This window comes from Lolium rigidum, chromosome 7 (assembly GCF_022539505.1).
Source record: "Lolium rigidum isolate FL_2022 chromosome 7, APGP_CSIRO_Lrig_0.1, whole genome shotgun sequence".
NCBI classification, from domain to species: domain Eukaryota; kingdom Viridiplantae; phylum Streptophyta; class Magnoliopsida; order Poales; family Poaceae; genus Lolium; species Lolium rigidum.
The window spans coordinates 284,462,398-284,480,199 of NC_061514.1; the positions used below are offsets into that span (position 1 = coordinate 284,462,398).

Below are 17,802 nucleotides of genomic sequence, written 5' to 3' on the forward strand. Positions count from 1 at the left end.
TTATTTCGCATTGCCTCTTTTGCTATGTTGGATGAATTTCTTTGATCCATTAATGTCCAGTAGCTTTATGCAATGTCCAGAAGTGTTAAGAATGATTGTGTCACCTCTGAACATGTGAATTTTTATTATGCACTAACCCTCTAATGAGTTGTTTCGAGTTTGGTGTGGAGGAAGTTTTCAAGGATCAAGAGAGGAGTATGATGTAATATGATCAAGGAGAGTGAAAGCTCTAAGCTTGGGGATGCCCCAGTGGTTCACCCCTGCATATTATAAGAAGACTCAAGCGTCTAAGCTTGGGGATGCCCAAGGCATCCCCTTCTTCATCGACAACATTATCAGGTTCCTCCCTGAAACTATATTTTTATTCCGTCACATCTTATGTACTTTGCTTGGAGCGTCGGTTTGTTTTTATTTTTTGTTTTGTTTGAATAAAATGGATCCTAGCATTCACTTTATGGGAGAGAGACACGCTCCACTGTAGCATATGGACAAATATGTCCTTAGGCTCTACTCATAGTATTCATGCCGAAGTTTCTTCTTCGTTAAATTGTTATATGGTTGGAATTGGAAAATGCTACATGTAGTAACTCTAAAATGTCTTGGATAATTTGATACTTGGCAATTGTTGTGCTCATGTTTAAGCTCTTGCATCATATACTTTGCACCCATTAATGAAGAAACACTTAGAGCTTGCTAATTTGGTTTGCATATTTGGTTTCTCTAGAGTCTAAATAATATCTAGTATTGAGTTTTGAACAACAAGGAAGACGGTATGGAGTCTTATAATGTGTACAATATGTCTTTTATGTGAGTTTTGCTGTACCGTTCATCCTTGTGTTTGTTTCAAATAACCTTGCTAGCCTAAACCTTGTATCGAGAGGGAATACTTCTCATGCATCCAAAATACTTGAGCCAACCACTATGCCATTTGTGTCCACCATACCTACCTACTACATGGTATTTATCCGCCATTCCAAAGTAAATTGCTTGAGTGCTACCTTTAAAATTCCATTATTCACCTTTGCAATATATAGCTCATGGGACAAATAGCTTAAAAACTATTGTGGTATTGAATATGTACTTATGCACTTTATCTCTTATTAAGTTGCTTGTTGTGCGATAACCATGCTTACGGGGACGCCATCAACTATTCTTTGTTGAATATCATGTGAGTTGCTATGCATGTCCGTCTTGTCTGAAGTAAGAGAGATCTACCACCTTTATGGTTGGAGCATGCATATTGTTAGAGAAGAACATTGGGCCGCTAACTAAAGCCATGATTCATGGTGGAAGTTTCGGTTTTGGACATATATCCTCAATCTCATATGAGAATAATAATTGTTGCCACATGCTTATGCATTAAAGAGGAGTCCATTATCTGTTGTCCATGTTGTCCCGGTATGGATGTCTAAGTTGAGAATAATCAAAAGCGAGAAATCCAAAATGCGAGCTTTCTCCTTAGACCTTTGTACGAGGCGGCATGGAGGTACCCCATTGTGACACTTGGTTAAAACATGTGCATTGCAAAGATCCGGTAGTCCAAGCTAATTAGGACAAGGTGCGGGCACTATTAGTATACTATGCATGAGGCTTGCAACTTGTAAGATATAATTTACATAACTCATATGCTTTATTACTACCGTTGACAAAATTGTTTCATGTTTTCAAAATAAAAGCTCTAGCACAAATATAGCAATCGATGATTTCCTCTTTGAAGGACCATTCTTTTACTTTCATGTTGAGTCAGTTCACCTATCTCTCTCCACCTCAAGAAGCAAACACTTGTGTGAACTATGCATTGATTCCTACATATTTGCATATTGCACTTGTTATATTACTCTATGTTGACAATTATCCATGAGATATATATGTTACAAGTTGAAAGCAACCGCTGAAACTTAATCTTCCTTTGTGTTGCTTCAATGCCTTTACTCGATTTATTGCTTTATGAGTTAACTCTTATGCAAGACTTATTGATGCTTGTCTTGAAGTACTATTCATGAAAAGTCTTTGCTTTATGATTCACTTGTTTACTCATGTCATTACCATTGTTTTGATCGCTGCATCCACTACATATGTTTACAAATAGTATGATCAAGGTTATGATGGCATGTCACTTCGAGAAATTATCTTTGTTATCGTTTTACTCGCTCGGGACGAGCGAGAACTAAGCTTGAGGGATGCTTGATACGTCTCCGACGTATCGATAATTTCTTATGTTCTATGCCATATTATTGATGATACCTACATGTTTTATGCACACTTTATGTCATATTCGTGCATTTTCCGGAACTAACCTATTAACAAGATGCCGAAGTGCCGATTCTTTGTTTTCTAGCTGTTTTTGGTTTCGAAATCCTAGTAACGAAATATTCTCGGAATTGGACGAAACGAAGACCCGGGGCCTATTTCGCCACGAACCTTCCGAGAAGACCGAAGAGCATACGAAGTGGGGCCACGAGGTGGCCAAACCACATGGTGGCGCGGCCAAGGGGGGCCCGTGCCGCCCGTGGTGTGGGCCCTCGTCGGCCCCCGACTCGCCCTTCCGCCTACTTAAAGCCTCCGTCGCGAAACCCACGAGGCGAAAAACCACGATACGGAAAACCTTGCGAGACGCCGCCGCCGCCGATCCCATCTCGGGGATTACGGAGATCTCCTCCGGCACCCTGCCGGAGAGGGGATTCATCTCCCGGAGGACTCTACACCGCCATGGTCGCCTCCGGAGTGATGAGTGAGTAGTTCACCCCTGGACTATGGGTCCATAGCAGTAGCTAGATGGTTGTCTTCTCCTCATTGTGCTTCATTGTTGGATCTTGTGAGCTGCCTAACATGATCAAGATCATCTATCTGTAATACTCTATGTTGTGTTTGTCGGGATCCGATGGATAGAGAATACCATGTTATGTTAATTATCAAGTTATTACATATGTGTTGTTTATGATCTTGCATGCTCTCTATTTACTAGTAGAGGCTCTGGCCAAGTTTTTGCTTTTAAATCCAAGAGGGAGTATTTATGCTCGATAGTGGGTTCATGCATGCATTGACACCTGGGACGATGTGAGGAAAGTTCTAAGGTTGTGTTGTCGTTGTTGCCACTAGGGATAAAACATTGGCGCTATGTCCGAGGATGTAGTTGTTGATTACATTACGCACCATACTTAATGCAATTGTCTACGTTACTTTGCAACTTAATGCTGGAAGGGGTTCGGATGATAACCTGAAGGTGGACTTTTTAGGCATAGATGCGGTTGGATGGCGGTCTATGTACTTTGTCGTAATGCCCAATTAAATCTCACTATACTTATCATGCCATGTATGTGCATTGTTATGCCCTCTCTATTTGTCAATTGCCCGACTGTAATTTGTTCACCCAACATGCTTTTATCTTATGGGAGAGACACCTCTAGTAAGCTGTGGACCCCGGTCCATTCTTTTAATGCTGAAATACAAATCTGTTGCAATACTTATTTTCTTGTTTTCTCTGCAAACAATCATCTTCCACACAATTCGGTTAATCCTTTGTTACTGACAAGCCGGTGAGATTGACAACCTCACTGTTTCGTTGGGGCAAAGTACTTTGGTTGTGTTGTGCAGGTTCCACGTTGGCGCCGGAATCCCTGGTGTTGCGCCACACTACATCCGCCACCATCAACCTTCAACGTGCTTCTTGGCTCCTCCTGGTTCGATAAACCTTGGTTTCTTTCTAAGGGAAAACTTGCTGCTGTGCGCATCATACCTTCCTCTTGGGGTTGCCCAACGAACGTGTGAAATACACGTCATCAGTGCCCGCACCTTGTCCTAATTAGCTCGGATTTCCATGGATTATCATTGCATTACATATGTTTCAACCAAGTGTCACAAAGGGGTACCTCTATGCCATCTGTCCAAAGGTCCAAGGAGATAGATCGCATTTGATTTCTCAATTTTGATAGATCTCAACTTGAGGACATCCATACCGGGACAACATAGAAAACATATAATGGACTCCTCTTTTATGCTTTAAGCATTCAACAACAGATAATATTCTCATAAGAGATTTGAGGATGAATGTCCAAGCTGAAACTTCCACCATGATACATGGCTTTGGTTGGCGGCCCAATGTTCTTCTCTAACAATATGCATACTCAAACCATTTAACTCACGGCAAATCTCCCTTACTTCAGACAAGACGAACATGCATAGCAACTCACATGATATTCAACAAAGGTGTAACAGGTTGATGGCGTCCCCAGAAACATGGTTACCGCTCAACAAGCAACTTATAAGAATTAAGATACATAAGCGACATATTCTTTACCACAATAGTTTTTTAAGCTACTTTCCCATGAGCTATGTATTGCAAAGACAATAAATGAAATTTTTAAAGGTAGCACGCAAGCAATTTACTTTGGAATGGCAGAAAAATACCACATAGTAGGTAGTTATGGTGGACACAAATTGCATAAGTTTTGGCTCAAGGTTTTGGATGCACGAGAAGCATTCCCTCTCAGTACAAGACTTTGGCTAGCAAGGTTGTTTGAAGCAAACACAAGTATGAACCGGTACAGCAAAACTTACATAAGAACATATTGCAAGCATTATAAGACTCTACACTTGTCTTCCTTGTTGCTCAAACACTTTTACCAGAAAATATCTAGACTTTAGAGAGACCAATCATGCAAACCAAATTTCAACAAGCTCTATGGTAGTTCTCCACTAATAGGTTTAAACCACATGATGCAAGAGCTTAAACATGATATACTTGAGAGCTCAAAATAATTGCCAAGTATCAAATTATTCAAGACAATATACCAATTACCACATGAAGTATTTTCTGTTTCCAACCAAATAGCAATAAATGAAGCGACTTTCAAATTTCGCCATGAACATTAAAAGTAAAACTAAGAACACCAGTGTTCAATATGAAAAAGCGGAGCGTGTCTTTCTCCCACACAATGAATGCTAGGATCCGATTTTATTCAAACAAAAACAAAAATAAAAGCACACAGACGCTCCAAGTAAAGCACATAAGATGTGACGGAATAAAAATATAGTTTCACTAGAGGTGACCTGATAAGTTGTTGATGAAGAAGGGGATGCCTTGGGCATCCCCAAGCTTAGATACTTGAGTCTTCTTGAAATATGCAGGGATGAACCACGGGCGCATCCCCAAGCTTAGATTTTTCACTCTTCTTGATCATATCATATCATCCTCCTCTCTTGATCCTTGAAAACTTCCTTCACACCAGACTCAAAACAATCTCATTAGAGGGTTAGTGCATAATCAAAAATTCACATGTTCAGCGAGGACACAATCATTCCCAACACTTCTGGACATTATCCAAGGCTACAGAAAGTTAATGGAGCAAAGAAATCCACTCAACACAGTAAAAGAGGCAATGTGAAATAAAAGGCAGAATCTGTCAAAACAGAACATTCCATAAAGACGAATTTTTTCGAGGCACTTAACATGCTCAGATGAAAAAGCTCCAGTTGAGCGAAAGTTGCGTACATATCTGAGGATCACGCATGAATTTTTTCAAGATTTTACGAGTTTCCTACGGAGAGATCAACTCAAATTCGTGACAGCTAAAAATCTGTTTCTGCGCAGAAATCCAAATCTAGTATCAACTTTACTATCAAAGACTTTACTTGGCACAACAATGCAATAAACTAAAGATACAAATGTATTGCTACACTAGTAACAAGCACCTTGACTCAAATATAAAACAAAAATTGCAGAAATAAAATAATGGGTTGTCTGTCATAAGCATCTATTTTTTAGTTCAAGGACCTCAATACCTAGACCCCTTGATCCTTGGGTCTGCAGACGATATTCCACTTGGTAAGTCTATATTTCCTTTTATTTTCCTCAGATTTCCAAAAAAATCTAGACCTATAAAAATCCAATCTTTTCCTTACCCCAACATCACCTATAAAAATCCAAGCTTTTTCATCTTGATGATGTCTTGAAGATACACATGAGAGCTCACTCAATCTTCTTCTTGTTTAAGACATACTTGTCACTTGGTCTTCTTCATTTTCTTCTTCTTGCAACCATTGCCTATGGACAAATTCTAGAATATGACTTGATGCAAACATTAGTTCATAGGGGTTTGTCATTAATTACCAAAACCACACACGGGGGCTCCATGCACTTTCACCCCTGCCATCTGAAGCGTCAACGGGAAGGCTACTACTAAGGTAAAAGAGTGGGTCCACAACCTTGCTGGAGTGGATGAAGAACCTGGTGACCACGATGTCGACAGAACCAAAGGCGATGACACGCTTGGTGGATACGAACATGGAAGCTATGATGCGCTCGGGGGAGACGAACACGGAGGCGATGACACGCTCGTCGGAGGCAATGAAGGCCAGGAGACAACATAACTCAGTGAATGCAGAAACGATGGTACTGACTGCGGCAACAATCCCGGAGGCGAGCACGAAGTAGGTGAGGGCGATGTTGAGGGTGAAGGATTATGTGGCGCCGACTCTAAGCGTGGAAGGGAAAGACTCCCAGAGCCTACACATCCTGTACGACCATCTAAAGAAAGGTCTGGATCCATTGCACGCATGCGGGGCCCACCATCCGGAAACTTAGCCTTTTCCAATCCCACCAATTCTGTGATCTCCTCACGTGATGATGCCGTGGTCGTCGTGTCCGATGTCGATGACTCCCGCACGTCGGGCCGTGGATTGCTCATCTTAGCCGCCGCGAGGAACTTTCCCAAGATCGGAGGTGGAGTCAGCCTCCGCCGAGGTTGCGGGCCACGCTAGCTCCCCATTCTCGGAGAGCGAGATAGGCAAAGACCGGTCGAGGAAGTCATGGCCGATTTCCGGCCAACTGTCTCTAGAGACTATCGTGAGGCCAATTTCTCCCCACACAACTCCGGGCGATGTCAAGCATGATCTCCGACCAACCATGCACCCAAAAATAATGTCAGAACTGTACCTACGGACACTTCGTCGGAGGAAGAATGATGTGTCTGTCCAGAACTTGTCCAAAAGCTCGTTATCTGTCTTCTTTGGCTGATGCACCACCGGCGTCTAGACCTGAGATGGGTTGTCTTCGAAAACCGGCTCCACGATCTGCACCGCGACGTGGTTCGATTCGCCATGCCCCGGTTCCATTTCAGCGTCCACCTTAGAGAGGCATGCGAACCGAGAGAGCCGCCATGGCCTGAACTGTCGGCAGCGGCGCCTCCTCGGAGCGGTCTGGGTTTGTACACCCACTTCCTCAACTAGTTGGGCTAGGCCCAATTCCTAATTTCACTCGTGCTTAACAGGTTAATCGGTTGTTTGTTCTATTTACACTTTACAGTAGTTTCGTTTCATTATACGGAAAGAAAAAAATACGTTAACAAATTTTACATCAACTTGGAGGAAAAGTTACCGGTGAAACGAGAGGAGGGTGAACTGAAAGGGGAATAGGGGATCCTAGTCGATAATCCCCACTTCGCTAGCAAACAAAAACAAACCCACCAGTCAGTCCCACCTTGTCCGCCGCCGGCGTCTTCTACCTCTCCTCCGCCGCCGGCGCCCCGGAGCCCCACCGGGAAAGGCGATGGATGAAAGCCGATGCAGCCGCAACAGGTGAGGTCTCGATCTCGAACCAACTTCACGAGAGCAGGAGAGAGTACAGCGAGCGCAGCGCTATTAGTAGCGTACGTCGCTCTAGGTTTTCCGTTCCGCCGCCGCGGGCCGCTCCGAGCGACGTGCGCCGTCAGCATTGCACTTCTTCACCGTTAGTTTCGCGGGCATCTTCATGACCTTGGATTGTATGCGATATTTCCACCGCCGCGGGCTGCTCCAGCCACCGGAGTCGCTGGTATTTCGCTGGTCCCTGGTGGTTTGTGCAGGCCCCCACTTCCGAGAGCGGAAGGTCGCTATGCCCATCGCCCGCCCCTCCCCTCCTCTGCTAGGCAGCCGGGCAACGATTGGGTCCTTGGGTTCGCCGCGGCAGAAATTCTGATACCAACTACGGCAGGCAGCAGCCGCCGCCGCCCCGCCCTGGTGTCCCCACGGCGCCGCAGCGGGAGCTAGAGAACGAGCTCGAGAACTGGAACCTGGTCCTATTTTATTCTAGATTGCATGCCATGTCTTCCTCGAAGTACTATTTATTATTATCTTGTTGATTATGTGTGGTCAATTGGTGGTAATTAGGATATCAAACTGATTAATTGCATCAAAATCTAATTCCAAATTGCCGATTGTGTATGACTTGTGTTCATACTTCATAGTCATAGTATATGAGATTATGAGTGTTCTGCCGTCTGTAGTTGCATTAAATTATTGTTATTCTGCTTATCGATGCCTGGGTATTGTAGCCTTGTAGGCCTTCGGCCTAAAGTATCTGGTTGCAACACTGGGCTCTACTCTTACAGTTTTACTATACAAGTTGCAGTCCCTCTGCAGATTCCTTGGATCTTAGGTGGAAATGGACGTAGATTGGGAGATCGAACACTGCACACTATTTTTGCTTGAAAAGTATCAGCATTTGTGTTAAGTTTTCTTGTAGTAATCGAGTTGGTATTTCTTTCTTTTTTCTGTTTGTTTGTGACTTTTATGCAATTGATTGGTTATAGTATATGATTTGGTTGATTCATCGTAGTTCTAGGTTTTGTAGGCTATAGGCCTAAAGGATCTGGTTACAACAATGCACATTATATTGGCTTTAGCAGTATCACCATATTGTGTTGTGTTCTCTTGGGTACTGGATGAATTGGCATGATGGCAAACCATTGTTCTCTGTCCATTTCTATTTTCTAGTCATAGTATATAATTGCTGCCCTTTGTAGTTGCATTATTGTTATTCTTCTTATTAATATCTGGGTATTGTAGCTTATCGGTCTAAAGTATCTGGTTGCAACACTGTACAGTATTTTGGCTTCAGAAGTATCAGCATTTGTGTTATATTTTCATGTAGTAGTTGAATTGGCAAGATGACAAACATATGTTTATTCTCTTTATATGCCTTTGGCAGGATGACAAACCTATGTCCTATATGATTGGTCAATTCATCGTAGTTCTAGTTATTGTAGTCTATAGGCCCAAAGGATCTGGTTGCAACAATGCACATTATATTGTCTTCAGCAGTTTCTATTGTATTATGTTTACTTGCGTAGTGGATGAATTGGCACGATAGCAAACCAATGTTATAGTCATAAATTCGTATCTGGCAGTATGTCATTTTCTCTGTTTTCCTATTCTTATGTGTCTCCATCTCTTTCCAGAAAAGGCAAAGGGCGTTACCGCTCTGAAGCAGCCCGTGATAAGGAACGTAGAATTACGGCTCTTCAAACCAAGGGGTATGATAGTGATGAGCAACGGGACCACTGTGCGCAGTTCCTCGACCACTTGGAAAGGCATGCAGCTCCACCATCTGCTGCCCAAGCACTAGGCGATCTTGCAGCCCCAGACCCTCAACCTCCAGCACAGCCTGCAATGGCTCCACCTAATGTCCCCAATCCTCCTCCTGAAATGGCTGCCCCAGTTGTCCCACCAGAGGTGCCACCCCCTCATCCACCGGCTGTCTGAGGCCTGACTGTTGATACCATCGTGAGAGTGTAATGGAAGTTTTAATTGTCTTTCGATGACCAAAGTAACTGAATAGTGGTCAACGTCTCTATCTGCTGCTGACTGCATAGCCTGGTCGGGGGTTATAGCATCTCCAACTGTTTCTGGAGTTTGATTTTGTAATATCTGCCACTATTTCTGGAGTTTGATTTAGCTACTGCTGCAGTGGATGCTTATTAGTTGGAATATTATTGGTTGTGTCTGCCCTGTTTTACTTTTGATTGCATTGCATTGTTAATTGCTTCGAACTTTTACGTCAGCTTCAAACAAAAACACATCAATTTTCAACTGGTATTTCAATATTTTGAAGAATGGCTATGTTACTGCATCTCTCTGTATTTACTGCCTATTCCGCATAAACTCTGAAGCAAAAGTACCTCGTGTAGTACCTTACTACTCCATCCGTACACAAATATACATAAGTTTAGCTTTTATCTAAGTCCAACTTTCTTAAATTTGACAAACTTGAAAAGAGTACTAGCAACATTTGTGACACCAAATAAATATCACTAGATCATCTTGAAATGTAGTTTTGTAATATAGTAAATCTGTTGATGTCACATATGTTGCTACTTTTTCTATAAAGCTGGTCAAATTTAAAAAAGTTTGATTTAAGACAAAAATAAACATCCAATTATCCACGGATGGAGGGAGTAGCTTTCAACGCATAATCCATCAGCTTCAAACAAAAACACTTACACTTTCAACTTTTTTTTTTGAACAAAATCAACTTTCAACTTGCTTTACAACTTCTAAATGTGAATCCATACAACCAACCAACTTTGAACTTGTACGTCAGCTTCGAACAAAAAACAAATCAACTTCCAAAATAGTGTACACCAGCTTTCATCTTGGAATTATAAGATCTTTCAAATGAAAAAAAAAGGTTTCATTTCCTTGGGTGGCCTAAATAAATTTAAACAATATACAATGCCGGTACATTGTTTCTTATCATCAAAATAAATGAATCCATAGTGTTGGGAAATGGGTAATACACACTAATTGTCTGTACAACATCCTGAAAAAATTATCCGCACATGAGAATCAGGCATGTCTCCATTAATTTGGTTGACGACCATGTCTTGCTCATCCTCATTCATTGGGAAACCAGAATAAGGCAGTTTGCCCATCTCCTCACAGTCTTTGCAAGGCATGTAATCCCGCAGAGTAATAGTTTTCAAGTTGGGAGATCTTCCCATCACAGACCTTATAAATGTTATTTGCTTCTCTACTGGGTTAAATCCAGTAACATCAAGCTCTTTCAGCAGCCATTGCTTACGGCTTCTGAACTCAAACGTCTTCCATGAAGGATTTGTTCTTTCACCAAAAGAACGTCGCCTTCGCTCCTCGTCCATATCACATGAATGATTCCATATCTATAATCAGTAGTCAGATGTTAATCACATGTTAAGAAAGTAAGAACACAAAAGATTTGCAATGAAATACCATGCAGCACCCATATTCTATGCCTCTGTACGAAAAAGGAAGCATACATAACAGGGGATAGGGAACAAGCAAAGTTATCCAAGGAAGAATGACATCAAATAAACAAAATGACAAGAATTAAATTACCCCAAAATCAAATATCTCAACAGATGGTGCAGCTTCAAGGAGAACTGTCATCCATATAAGGTCAAACTCCACATAGATGTTAAAGATAGATAGCCTCCTTAGTTTGTTGAAAGCAGTGCACAATTGCTCCCCTTCCGGTTGCACCCAAGGCTGAGAGAGAAGCAGAAAACAAGAATAAAAGTTGTTACATTTTTATAGCTTTCAACGTACATACTTGATTCATTGTTCTATCATATGCATCCTGACATTGACAATTCAATTCTGATCATCACATAATTTTTCGGAGCTAATAATAAAATCTTGTCAAGCAACAACTAAGGCTACCCTTATATATAAAATAGTCAATCATTATGTATCACTTAGCTGATGCGGAGCATCAATGTTTGTTGTGCAATAAATGAATCAAGGAGCGCATCCACATTATATTATACAGGGACTGAAATACGAGCATAAAAATCAAGATGAATTTACCCTTTCTCCTTGGAAATCGATTGTCAGGTCATTTATAGCTGTGTTTCCACTTAGAACCTCGCTAAGCTTAAATCCTCGATTATTAATTGGTGCACCACATGAGAGGTACAATTCCTCAAGGGATGGGGCAGAGTTAAGTGACAAAGGGGCATCTCGACAAACCCATGTATCCCAATGGAGCCGCTCTAGTTTCGGAAGGCAGAGCACGTCAAGTCTCAACAAGCAGCAGAACTTTTTTTTTTTAGATAAAAGGCACTGCGTGCCCGACTTTAAATTAATAAAGCCCTCAGGTTCGGTAACAACGAGTTATTACATGCTGCGGCATACAGCTTCGCCAAAGATAAACAAGCGGTGGCAAACAGCTAAGCCAAACAAGGAAACTAGATCGCAGGAGGCGAAGCCCTTCCCCCTGGAGGAGCTCCTTGCGACGTCTCATCAGTCCTTCCTGACTGCGCACTTGGTGCGTGGGCGGCGTGTAGCAGTCTGAGCTGGGTGGCCACCGTCCTGAGCCCTGGTCTGTCCGGAGTTTTGGCGAGCGGCGTCCAAAGCTGCAGGAAGAGCATAGATTTGAAAATAGTGTTAGCTGGGTGTTTCATCAGCTTGGATTCAATGGTTAGCTTATTTCTAAAGTGCCATAAGGCCCAAGACTGTGCCAAAAACAGCGTCCAAACCACGCGTCTAAAGCTACCCGAAAGACTAGACACAATGGCGTAGAGTTGGAAGAAGTTAGCCGGGCACCAGCTACACCCAAGTAGCTAGCGAAAGACGCTCCAAGCGAACTTGGCAGGGGAGCACGTAAAGAAGATGTGGGAAGCATCTTCCTCGGCGCCACAAAGAGAGCAACGGCCGTTCCCTGGTCCGTGCCTTGCCGCAATGTTGTGACTAGAGGGAAGTCTGTCCAGAATAAGCTGCCAAGAAAAAATCCTAACTTTGAGCGGGATTTTCGCTGCCCAGACATCCTTGAAGTGGGCAATGGAGGCTCCTGCCGAGAGCTTCCTGTACATCGAGTTCACCGAGTACTTCCCAGATTGCTCCAGATTCCAGCTAATCGTGTCCTGTCCCTCGGAAAGCACAATAGTCTCAATGATCTCACGGAGCTGGTGCCATTCCAGCAGGGCTTCCACGTCCAGAGTTCTCCGAAATCCCATTTGGGTGGAGCCACCGCACACCTGATACACAGCGCAGCCTGGGTTCAAGGCGCAACTGAACAACCTAGGGAATTGATCTTTAAGGGCTCTGTCTCCGTGCCAAGTATCCAACCAGAAGAGGGTTCTCTGTCCATCCCTGACCTTGTACGCCGCTCCGAGCTTGAAAAAGTGCTTGATCTTGTGAATGCTACGCCAGAACTGCGAGCCGCCCTGGCCCGAGCCCGCAAAGATATTGTCAACAGAGGTGTATTTTGCTCGCAGGATCTGGGCCCAGATGGGGTTGTCTTGCTGAAACAGCTTCCACACCCACTTTAGCATTAAAGCGATGTTCATCTTCTTAGAGTTGATAATCCCTAAGCCTCCACAGGCTTTTGGTCTACAGACGGCCGGCCAATTGACCAAGTGATATTTTCTTTTGGGCCCCGCGCCCTCCCAATAGAATCTGGCTCTATGGGTGTCAAATTTGGCGTGAATACCATCCTGAAGCAGGAACATTCCCATAGCAAACATGGGAAGGCTGGCCAGGCAGGAATTTGAAAGAATAAGACGTCCCCCTGACGACATGAACTTGCCCCACCAGGGTTCCACCCTACCGGCAAGCTTTTGAACCAGGAACAACCACTGTTCTCTGGTGAGATTGCGGTCGAAATTGGCAGTGCCAAGGTAGGTGAACGGGAAGGAGCCTAACTTGCGGCTCAGGGCGTCGGCCACCCTCTCGTTTTCTAGCGTTGTTCGCACCCAAGCACGATGACCTCGGACTTGTGGTAATTAATTTTCAGGCCGGACATGTCTTCGAAGCACATGAGCGAAACTTGAGATTTGCTATTTGCTCGTCATTGTCTTGGATCATGATCAAAGTGTCGTCGGCATATTGTAAGTGGGAGATCCCCCCGGGATAAGATGTGGGATGACCCCAGCCAGGTGGCCCGCCGCACAGGCTCTGGTGAGGATCAGAGACAGAGCCTCGGCCATGAAATTAAACAGGAGAGGCGAGAGAGGGTCCCCTTGACGCACTCCCCTCTTGTTTCTGAAGAAAGGACCAATTTCCCCGTTGATGGAGATCGCAGTTTGGCCGCCCTTGACCAGCTGGCTCAGGCGATGGACCACCCCTGGATCAAAGCCTTTGCACCTCAAGCACCTCCGAAGAAAATCCCGATTGACCCGGTCGTAGGCTTTCTCAAAGTCGAGTTTGAGAAGAATACCTCCTAGCTTCTTGGTTTTTAATTCATGGACAATCTCATGAAGAGCCAGGATGCCGTCAAGGATGAACCTGCCTTTGATGAACGCTGTCTGGTTAGGGCTGGTGATCCTGTTGGCAATGGGGTCGAGCTTGGAAGCAAACGCCTTAGAGATGATCTTGAAGATGACATTAATAAGCGCAATGGGCCTGAACTGGGTGATCATATCTGCGCTGGGGACCTTGGGAATGAGCGAGAGCACCCCAAAGTTGAGTCTAGCAACGTCAATCCTCCCTAGGATGAAGTCATTCAGAATATGGAGCACTCCGTGTTTGACCAAGCGCCAGAACTTCTTGAAGAAAAGAACTGGGAAACCATCCGGCCCCGGTGCCGTATCCGATTTCATGTCCATCACAATATCCTCTAACTCCTTCTCTGTCAAGGTGCGCATAAGCAGGCTGTTTTCCTCGGCGGAGACCCTCTGATGCTCTCCCCAAGAGTTTGGGTGCAGCCCACACACCCTCTGTGCCTCTGATACGTCTCCAACGTATCGATAATTTCTTGTGTTCCATGCCACATTATTGATGTTATCTACATGTTTTATGCACACTTTATGTCATATTCGTGCATTTTCTCGGAACTAACCTATTAACAAGATGCCGAAGTGCCGCTGTCGTTGTTCTCGCTGTTTTTGGTTTCGTAAATCCTAGTAAAGAAATATTCTCGGAATTGGACGAAATAAAAGCCCAGAGGCCTATTTTCTCACGAAGCTTCCAGAAGTCCGAAGGAGAGACGAAGAGGGGCCACGGGGGGGCCAAACCCTAGGGCGGCGCGGCCCCACCCCTGGCCGCGCCGGCCTGTGGTGTGGGCCCCCCGTGCCGCCTCTTGACTTGCCCTTCCGCCTACAAATAGCCTCCGTGACGAAACCCCCAGCACCGAGAGCCACGATACGGAAAACATTACTGAGACGCCGTCGCCGCCGATCCCATCTCGGGGATCCCGGAGATCGCCTCCGGCACCCTCGCCGGAGAGGGGAATCATCTCCCGGAGGACTCTACACCGCCATGGTCGCCTCCGGAGTGATGAGTGAGTAGTCTACCCCTGGACTATGGGTCCATAGCAGTAGCTAGATGGTTGTCTTCTCCCCATTGTGCTATCATTGTCGGATCTTGTGAGCTGCCTATCATGATCAAGATCATCTATATGTAATTCTATATGTTGCGTTTGTTGGGATCCGATGAATAGAGAATACTTGTTATGTTGATTATCAAAGTTATGCTTATGTGTTGTTTATGATCTTGCATGCTCTCCGTTATTAGTAGATGCTCTGGCCAAGTAGATGCTTTTAACTCCAAGAGGGAGTACTTATGCTCGATAGTGGGTTCATGCCTGCATTGACACCTGGGACAAGTGACGAAAGTTCTAAGGTTGTGTTGTGCTCGTTGCCACTAGGGATAAAACATTGATGCTATGTCTAAGGATGTAGTTGTTGATTACATTACGCACCATACTTAATGCAATTGTCCGTTGTTTGCAACTTAATACTCGGAGGGGGTTCGGATGATAACTCGAAGGTGGACTTTTTAGGCATAGATGCGGTTGGATGGCGGTCTATGTACTTTGTCGTAATGCCCAATTAAATCTCACTATACTCATCATGATATGTATGTGCATTGTCATGCTCTCTTTATTTGTCAATTGCCCAACTGTAATTTGTTCACCCAACATGCTGTTCGTCTTATGGGAGAGACACCTCTAGTGAACTGTGGACCCCGGTCCAATTCTCTTTACTGAAATACAATCTACTGCAATACTTGTTTCTACTGTTTTCTCTGCAAACAATCATCTTCCACACAATACGGTTAATCCTTTGTTACAGCAAGCCGGTGAGATTGACAACCTCACTCGTTTCGTTGGGGCAAAGTAGCTTGGTTGTGTTGTGCAGGTTCCACGTTGGCGCCGGAATCTCCGGTGTTGCGCCGCACTACATCTCGCCGCCATCAACCTTCAACGTGCTTCTTGGCTCCTCCTGGTTCGATAAACCTTGGTTTCTTTCTCGAGGGAAAACTTGCTGCTGTGCTCATCATACCTTCCTCTTGGGGTTGCCCAACGAACGTGTGAAATACACGCCATCAAGCATATTTTCCGGCGCCGTTGCCGGGGAGATCAAGACACGCCGCAAGGGGAGTCTCCACTTCTCAATCTCTTTACTTTGTTTTTTGTCTTGCTTTATTTTATTTACTACTTTGTTTGCTGCACTAAATCAAAATACAAAAAAATTAGTTGCTAGTTTTACTTTATTTGCTATCTTGTTTGCTATATCAAAAACACAAAAAAATTAGTTTACTTGCATTTACTTTATCTAGTTTGCTTTATTTACTATTGCTAAAATGGCCAACGGTGAAAATACTAAGTTGTGTGACTTCACAACCACAAATAATAATGATTTCTTATGCACACCTATTGCTCCACCTGCTACTACAGCAGAATTCTTTGAAATTAAACCTGCTTTATCGAATCTTGTTATGAACCATCAATTTTCTCGGTGTTAGTTCTGATGATGTCGCTGCCCATCTTAATAATTTTGTTGAACTATGCGAAATGCAAAAATATAAAGATGTAGATGGTGATATTATTAAACTAAAATTGTTTCCTTTCTCATTAAGAGGAAGAGCTAAAGATTGGTTGCTATCTCTCGCCTAAGAATAGTATTGATTCATGGACTAAATGCAAGGATGCTTTTATTGGTAGATATTATCCCCTGCTAAAATTATATCTTTGAGGAGTAGCATAATGAATTTTAAACAATTAGATACTGAACATGTTGCTCAAGCTTGGGAAAGAATGAAATCTCTGGTTAAAAATTGCCCAACCCATGGACTCGACTACTTGGATGATCATCCAAACCTTCTATGCAGGACTAAATTTTTCTTCGCGGAATTTATTGGATTCAGCTGCTGGAGGTACCTTTATGTCCATCACTCTTGGTGAAGCAACAAAGCTTCTTGATAATATGATGATCAACTACTCTGAATGGCACACGGAAAGAGCTCCACAAGGTAAGAAGGTAAATTCTGTTGAAGAATCCTCTTCCTTGAGTGATAAGGTTGATGTTATTATGTCTATGCTTGCGAATGATAGGACTAATGTTGATCCTAATAATGTTCCGTTAGCTTCATTGGTTGCACAAGAAGAACATGTTGATGTAAACTTCATTAAAAATAATAATTTCAACAACAATGCTTATCGGAACAATTCTAGTAATAACTATAGGCCATATCCTTATAATAATGGTAACGGTTATGCTAATTCTTATGGGAATTCTTACAACAATAATAGGAATTCACCCCCTGGACTTGAAGCCATGCTTAAGGAATTTATTAGTACACAAACTGCCTTTAACAAATCTGTTGAGGAAAAGCTCAATAAAATTGATATTCTTGTTTCTAGAGTTGATAGTCTTGCTTCTGATGTTGATCTTTTGAAATCGAAAGTTATGCCCAATAGGGATATTGAAAATAAAATTGTTACTACAGCAAATGCCATCCAAGTTAGAATTAATGAGAATATAAGATTAATGGCTGAACTGCGTGCTAGGTGGGATAGAGAAGAAAATGAAAAACTAGCTAAAGAGAAGAATATAGCTAAAGTTTGGACTATTACCACCACTAGTAATGTTAATGCTACACATGTTGCTGCACCTCCTACTCATGCTAATAAAAGAATTGGTGTTAGCAATGTTTCTACTTCTAATGCAAAGCGCGAAAACCGCTCGAAACCGCTAAAACCGCTGAAATTGCCCGTGATAAAGCTGCTGAAATTTTTTCCAACATTGGGGATGATGATCAGCACACAAACTAACGTAAAGGCACATC

At 43.3% G+C, this 17,802-nt stretch overlaps 2 protein-coding genes across 2 annotated transcripts; one reads left to right on the top strand and one right to left on the bottom strand.

Moving 5' to 3' along the window:
- Window positions 1-7,463: 7,463 nt before the first annotated feature.
- On the top strand, window positions 7,464-9,757 carry LOC124669853 (neural Wiskott-Aldrich syndrome protein-like). Its single transcript, XM_047206394.1, has 2 exons — window positions 7,464-7,575; window positions 9,216-9,757. The coding sequence occupies exons 1-2, from the start codon at window positions 7,547-7,549 to the stop codon at window positions 9,517-9,519; spliced, it is 333 nt and encodes a 110-aa protein (XP_047062350.1). The 5' UTR covers window positions 7,464-7,546; the 3' UTR covers window positions 9,520-9,757.
- A 675-nt stretch (window positions 9,758-10,432) lies between these two features.
- LOC124676545 lies at window positions 10,433-11,828 on the bottom strand. Its single transcript, XM_047212586.1, has 3 exons — window positions 11,602-11,828; window positions 11,131-11,280; window positions 10,433-10,934 (listed from the first exon to the last, which is right to left on the bottom strand). Exons 2-3 carry the CDS (start codon window positions 11,179-11,181, stop codon window positions 10,557-10,559), a joined length of 429 nt encoding a protein of 142 aa, XP_047068542.1. The 5' UTR covers window positions 11,182-11,280; window positions 11,602-11,828; the 3' UTR covers window positions 10,433-10,556.
- Between the last annotated feature and the right edge of the window lie 5,974 nt (window positions 11,829-17,802).